The 7306-nt window shown below is 46.2% G+C and overlaps 1 protein-coding gene across 1 annotated transcript; it reads left to right on the forward strand.

The window, feature by feature from the left end:
* Nucleotides 1-1139: 1139 nt before the first annotated feature.
* On the forward strand, nucleotides 1140-1853 carry LOC308299604 (CD9 antigen-like; the record flags this gene model as incomplete). The annotated part of the gene is made up of 1 exon (XM_080743399.1): nucleotides 1140-1853. The coding sequence occupies one exon, from the start codon at nucleotides 1140-1142 to the stop codon at nucleotides 1851-1853; it is 714 nt and encodes a 237-aa protein (XP_080599525.1).
* Between the last annotated feature and the right edge of the window lie 5453 nt (nucleotides 1854-7306).

The following is a 7306-nucleotide window of genomic DNA, read 5'->3' on the forward strand; positions in this document are numbered from 1 at the left end:
GGTTAAGGTGAGCATAAGTTGGCTCTAGGTTTCCCGGAATCCAGGCAGGTAAGGTTGACCACTCCTTTTCCTTGTCCTTTCTCCTCAGGTCTCCGTTGAGTACTCTCTCTCCAGAGTTTAGTTTAGCTCCCCACACAAGCCTAAAAGAGGTGAGTACTGTACATGTCACTATATTGTTCTTTCATTTACAGAGGTGCGGTGGAGGGAATATTAGTGTTGGTTCTTACCGCCCGATAGCCCATATGTTCGCCTGTCGGAGTCCCAGCCCAGACTGACGGAGAACGAGGCTTTTACTTGTATACTCTGTGTTTGTTGGCTTCCACAGGTGCGGGCACTTCTGTAAACTGACTCCTCAGGAGGAGCTGGTTTACGAGGCTAGAATCTACACATCCCTCCTGAAGAAAGTAAAGAGCTGTCCATAATCTCTCTGAAAAAACTAACTTTTCATCTGAAAGGTCCGGTTCAACTACAAAATGACATCACTCAGAACTTCTGAAAACCATTACCCCGAATTAGAGTTCAGAAAGCTGCATGTCGGAAAGTCAGAACTCTCAGACGAGAGAACTCTTCGGAGAGAGTATGGACTGGCCTTAAGAGAGACTAAGCACAGCAGTACATACAGTATAACTGTTCTTATGGTAGGGAAAGCTTAACCAATCCGTAAACCCTCACCACTCCTCCTTTAAACTCAATGGACTTTTGGGGTTTGGGAGTTACAGAAAAAGTCCTTTGAGCTCAGTGAACTTTTTGAAGCGGTGAAAGCCGCTTCCAAGGAGTGGCTTTGTCTGTCCCGTACATGTTTTTTTGAGGATTCCCATAGATTCTCAAGGAGTGGCTTTGTCTGTCCCGTACATGTCCCGTGCATGCAGAAAGGATTGGTCAAGCTTCACATGACAATTTGGCCCTCCAGACAAAATCATTAATTCATTCAGAATTGAATGAATTAATGGGAATGATGTCACATAACCATGCAATGACATCACAACATGCCCTATAAAATGGAAGTAAATAAGCAAGACCTGCAGTTGGTTTCCAGAGTATTGGTTGTTCTAACTAAATTGACTAAAGATTTTTCTTGTAGTAGTGAGAGATCAGACACTGAGAGGAGACGGAGAAGAAAAGAAGACATCTTTATCATCATGGCTGTGGACGCAGGCGGCAAGCTATCCAAATGGATGCTCCTCATTCTCAACACGGTGTTGCTTTCGGTGGGGATTGCCATGTTGGCTCTTGGCTTGTGGCTGAGATCTAAGGATGAAGTCATTCTCGTAACCACTATGATCGAGACGGGTGCGTTTGTCCAAGGTGTTACTGTGCTGATCACACTGGGTTCAGTGTTGCTGGCCGTGGTTCTCTTTGGAGGCATCGGTGTCTACAATGAGAGTCGACGCGCCCTCCAAGTGTTCGCTGTTCTGCTGGCCTTCCTGGCTGCGTCTGTGGCGGTACTCGGAGTGCTCGCCTACACCAGAAGCGATGAGGTTGGGGCACAGCTGTCGGAGTTCTACACCACCCTGTATGCTCTGTACTTAGGCGTTCTGGCCAAGAAGGAGGACCCAGCCATCGCCGCCGCTCTCACGCTCTTCCACCATGGGTTCCATTGCTGTGGCGTCCTGGGGGGCTTGGCTGAACTCGATGCGGTTAAACAGACATGCCCCAAACCCAGCACGTTCTTGGAGGTCGTGCCTGGCTGCCCTTTAGCCATTCCAAGTGCCATCGAGAGCCATGCGCTGGTGGTCATGGGCAGCTTCCTCGGAACTGGAGCTCTTCTGCTCACAGCCCTGGCGTTCACCATTATACTCATCGGAAAGATCAAGAAAGGCGTCAATCGCGTGGGGTCGTGGGTGAAATATTAACCTGCCATAGCACCTGAAGACCGGGACGCGATTCTCCCGTCCCCGTCGCGTCCCCGCAGGACGGGAGGACGTAGTGCCGTCAGGTAGCACCTACTGTAGACCAAACCTTAACCCTAACCTCAGTAAAACTAACGCTGGTGAAATGCGGACCTGCCGATGCTCCGTCGACCACCCGTGGTGCGTCTTCCCCCCGCGGTTGAAATGCTAACCTGCCGACGCTGGTGAAGGCTAACCTGGTGAAATGCTAACCTGCGTCCCCTATGTGTGGGGACGGGGATGCCAATAGAGATCGCCCTTGATGGCCCGTGTTCAGGGAGGGAAGCCCTAAGGAAGCCCTAACTGTCACTGCATGTAGCCTACTCATGCGGGCTGGGTCGACACCTCAGTCACTGCTGTGACAAGAAACATGTGTGGGGAGGAATCAGGGACGTGCTGGCCATTGGGAAAAGCGGGACAACTCCCGAAAGGCCGGTCCAGGCCGGCCGGCCATTAGTGAAAACAGCAGATCTACAAGCACACAACGCCTCGCGGTGCGAGGCGTTGTGTGCTTGTAGATCGGCTGTTTTCACAAGTTTAAATCATTTTTTAAATGGTAAATACAAAACAAACGGTTTTGGACATACAAGGTTTCCACCTGACAACGATGAAATAAAACTGCACACTGGCTTGTCACTTGTCATGATCTGAAATGGCAAATCTTTGAGTAGCAGCAGCGCTATAGAGAGAGATCTCTCTCTATAGCGTGCAATGAGGGCCTCTCCAACTCTTTTTCCCGGGCTGAATCAGGGGCCCAGCACGTCCCTGGGAGGAATCAATTACCATCATGGTGAAAAAGGGGTAAAAAAAACAGAAGATCCAGCTGTCAGTCACTGAGGATGAGCGATTATTTCCCAGAGGTCCCAGACACAGACTGCACTGATGGCATAATCAGTCAGATTGTAAACATTTGCCTGCCTGGGCTTTGAGTGGAAATGTGCCGCTACATTCTGGGCTGTGCAGGTGAAGATGCCAACCTGTCACGAGTCACCATAACACTTTCACAGACTGGCTTTTTTGGAGGCATTTTGACAGAGCCCCTACAATGCCACCATTATTATTAGCTAATACGTTGATAACAAAACCTTCTGCCAATAAGCTGAACCAGAAAGGTGCAATTCACTGACACGGGTTACGAGAAATCCACTGGAAAATGGCAAATATTGTGATGTCAAGTGAGGCATGACCAAAAAATTAACTTTTCTCTTGTGCAAAGGTTAGCCAAAAGCGGCTTCACTTTGCTGGCAAATAAAATAGTGGGTTCCCAATAGAAACCACACTAATGACAAAACAGAAAAATATCCAGCTATAGTCAAAATTCACCCATGTTTTTTTGTCTTTCATTTCTTTTTTTTTTATTATTATTATTTCTTTAGTGGTGCTAGCTGCTCCAATACATGACTTTGTGTGTATATCCATGTGGTGAAAATAAGTAATTGATACACTGTCCATTTTTAATGCAAAATGGAGAAAATTGCAACCATTTTCTGATTGGACAATGTAATGGATTTGAGGATTACACATAAAGTAACTGACGTCATGCAGAATAGCCCATATACTGTAGGAGAGATGCATAATATGTGTCGTGTTTGCTGCGCTCACCAAAGGGTGGCAGGTGGAAACTAGAAATGCAGTTCCTGCAGAAACTGCGCGGGCTCTCTAAAAGAATGCACAAAGTGTATTATGGGCAGTAAAATGTATACACATCCCTCCTGAAGAAGGTAAAGGGCCGTACATACTCTGTCCGAAAAAACAAACTTTTTGTTGGAAATGTCCAGTTCGACTACAAAATCTCAAAAAGTATAAACATTTGTAAGGAGAAAAATACAAGCACTCATAACTGTGTAAAGCAGTTTGAACGAAATTTGTAGCTAAACCAAGCGAACAATAATGTTTTCGTGGTGCTATAACAGGTTTATCATGTTTTTTTTTACACAACTCTCCATGGAAGACTAGAGTGACCTGTATTCATAGGCCACAGGTCTGACACCCACAGCTGCATCCATCCTTGGAAGTCCTTAAAGCGGTGGTGCCATAGTTTTGTACCTTTTCTGTTTTGTATGTGTCTATGAAGTTAAACATTACTCTAATAGACCACTGTTATAACGTGCAGATCTGTCTTCCCTGTGTATTTTTGTTTACTTCCTGAAAGCTGAAAGCCTCTGAGTCAAAAGGCCCAGAAAAACACCATTCACCCAACAGTGTGGGTGTGGCTAACCTCAGCTGGGTCACCACCCAACTGACAACCATGCAGGCATACTTAATGAACTGGTGGGTGAGGCCACATAAAAACACAATTTTAACTCTTTCTGTACACTTTTTGAGCGGTGGTAAACCGCTCCATAGAGTGGCTGTGCGTGTGTCTGTAGCCTTTTTCCTCAGCGTTTGGCCATACCAAAACGTGTGTGTGTAGCATGGCCTTACATCATAGAGTGGCTGTGCGTGTGTCTGTAGCCTTTTTCCTCAGCGTTTTGCCATAGCAAAACGTGTGTGTGTAGCATAGTACAACCTAGACTCAAATCCTAGTCTGAAGACGTTATGCAAACACAACCACCGCTCACTTCACATTGGGTGTGATTTTTTTTTTGTTGAAAAAATGGTTAGCAATTCACCAGGTTAGCTTTTCACCTGCGTCGGCAGGTTAGATTTTCAGTGTTTGTTTTACTGAGGTTAGGGTTAGGGTTAAGGCTAGGTTTAGGTGCTACCTCCTGGCGCTCCGTCCTCCCGTGGGGTAGCATTTCCCTGACAACAAAGTAGTATTTAACAAATCGTTCGCTGATTATTCTTATTGTATGCATTACGTCGTTGTTTTGCATGTTTATATCAAATATGGTGGTAGGGAGAATCACTTGATGAACAATCAGCGCAGAGGGCGCCAGTGAATAGCGACTTGATGGGCAAGTCGAGTGCAAAAGTGCATCATCGAAGACACTTGATGGCAATCATCAGCTGGCCTGGATGGAGATTGGTGTCGCTGTTGATGTGTCTATGTTGGAAAGAAACACTGAACACCACTTAGTTGGTAGCTGCACCTCAGAACACACACACACACACACACACACACACGCATATACACACAGAATGCTACACAGAGTGGCATTGCCAAGCATCGCCCACTGGCCTCGCATGTCAACCAGCAAACCAGGGACGTGCAGAGAATGTTAGGCAGGGGCTGAAATTTCTAAAAGGGCCTTTTGGTGGAAATATCGACCTCCAAGCTCACAACGCGTCGCACTGCGACCCGTTGTGAGCTCGGAGGTCGGCTATTTTCGGTGCGTGATACCACACGGAACTAAGCATAATCTAGTCAATACTGGAAATGTGGCGTAGCGGCATGGATTTCTACACACAAGATGCTGCATTCAAGTTCAGGAGAGTTTGGACAAGGCAATTCTCTTGAATGCTGCCTTCAGGTATGGTATGGAAGTGGGCACTTGCATTTCTTTCACCGTAGTAAAAACTGCATGGTCTGGAGAGGACACTTTTTACAGACTGATAAAAGGGCAGGGGCTCAAGCCCCCTTTGACGTCTATCTGTGCACATGACTGTAGCAATAACCATCCGAGTTCCAAACCAATAGGGAAGGAATCGTTTAGAATGCATTAACAAGTATGTTTATAGTGAATTATTAGATATATGATATGCATAGCAAGTGTTACTGAAATGTTTAAATGATATGAAATGTACTTATGGTTCTCCAACCTTCTGTGCTTTAACAAGGTAGCTACTTGTGTTTGTTCACGGGAGAGTGTTTTCTGCTGGTGATTCAGTCATTGTGTATCAAAGGGTGCGTTCGTATATGCGCACCGGGTGTGGTTAGGGTTAGGGGTTATGCAGGTTTAGGCATAGTTTTACTGAGGTTAAGGTTAGGGTTAGGGTTAGGGTTAGGCATAGTTTTACTGAGGTTAGGGTTAGGATTAGGGTTAGGTTTAGTCACTCACTACACTGAGCACATACCCGGTGCGCATTTCCGAACGCACCCTTGGATATGCTCGGACTGAAACACCAGTAGAAAACACCATCCCGTTTGTTCACGGCTGCACTTTCTCACAGGCAACGTAAAGCAAACCTACAGACAGTGAAAGCACTGTTTCCTTCCTTTATTTAAACCCTAACCTCCTGCCTATGTTACCTCTACCCCTCATAATGTTGCTGTCGGGTGGAAACCTTGTATGTCCAAAACCGTTCGTTTTGTATTTATCATTTTAAAAACGATTTAAACTATTGAAAACAGCCGTGCTGTAGATGGCCTAGTATGATGAAGGGCTTTACTTTGTAAAAAAAAACGTTCAAATTTGAAACTTGGAGATACCGGTACAAGGCTTCTGCCCTAGCCTGGCTCCAGCCAATAGACCCGCCCACTCTCTGAGTGAACTGCATCTCTTGGTCTGGATATGTCATATGACGAGTCTCTTGATTCGGTTCAAAGCCGTATCTTGGCGAACCGACCAATGAATTCAAAGCAAGACGGGAAAAAATCTACAGAAACAGTGGAGGGAGGGGTGGCTGCGTGGCTCACCAGAGTTCTTAATTGCTCCCTTTGAACTTCAGAAGGACTCCGAACTGCAGGCATTGATTGAGCCATACAAGTGTCGAGTAGCTCGTTAGTGATTCTCTCTAATCAATGAAACATCAAAGACAATGACCTGTTGGGTGCATGTCATTGAGGGGAGGGGGAGGAGGGATTGTTTTGTGTGCAAAAGTCAAACACAACCCTCCCACCAGATCGCTTGTGATTGGGAATTTCAAATTTTAAATCCCCTCCCCTTTGAAATCTCAACACAATGGCTCAGGCTCAGACTCTTAAGCTCCAGCGCAGAGTCTGAAATCAGGCTACTTCTGCCCGACAGTGACGATAAACTTTTGTGTTTTTGTTTAAGCTGAATAGTGGCTGTCTGGCTGGTGTCAACCAGCGCTTCACAACAAACTCGAGAAAGACACACAAGAACACACACATATGAACACACAACGCACACGACTAGTCTTTCATTAGCTTCTGACAAAATAAGTCCCCACCGCCAGCGTTCTTTGTGTGACAGTTTAATCATCCTTATAATTCCAAGGCTGATTTACATGTCGTGATGTACATGTCTGATTTACATGCTCATGTTGGTGATGTGGCGGTCAGCATTCTAATTTCCTTTGAGGTGCCCATATGCGGTATAGCTGTCTTAGTGTGCATTATGTCTCATGCAATGTCTTACAGAAAGAAAGCTGTTGGAAGCCTGATAAAAGTATAATGAGTTGGAATGTTGGCTGAAAGGTGGCTGTGTGTTGGCTGTGTTCCCTCCCGCCGACCATTATTGTGTTCGTTGGAGGCACTGTACCGCGGACGATTCGCACGCCTAGTCTCTGTGGTACAGGGGGCAGGAAATGATCGCCTGCACCCCTCATGGGAACGTGTGCCAGGGGCATGA

This window comes from Nannobrachium achirus, assembly GCF_963921795.1.
Source record: "Nannobrachium achirus genome assembly, chromosome: 15".
NCBI lineage: Eukaryota > Metazoa > Chordata > Actinopteri > Myctophiformes > Myctophidae > Nannobrachium > Nannobrachium achirus.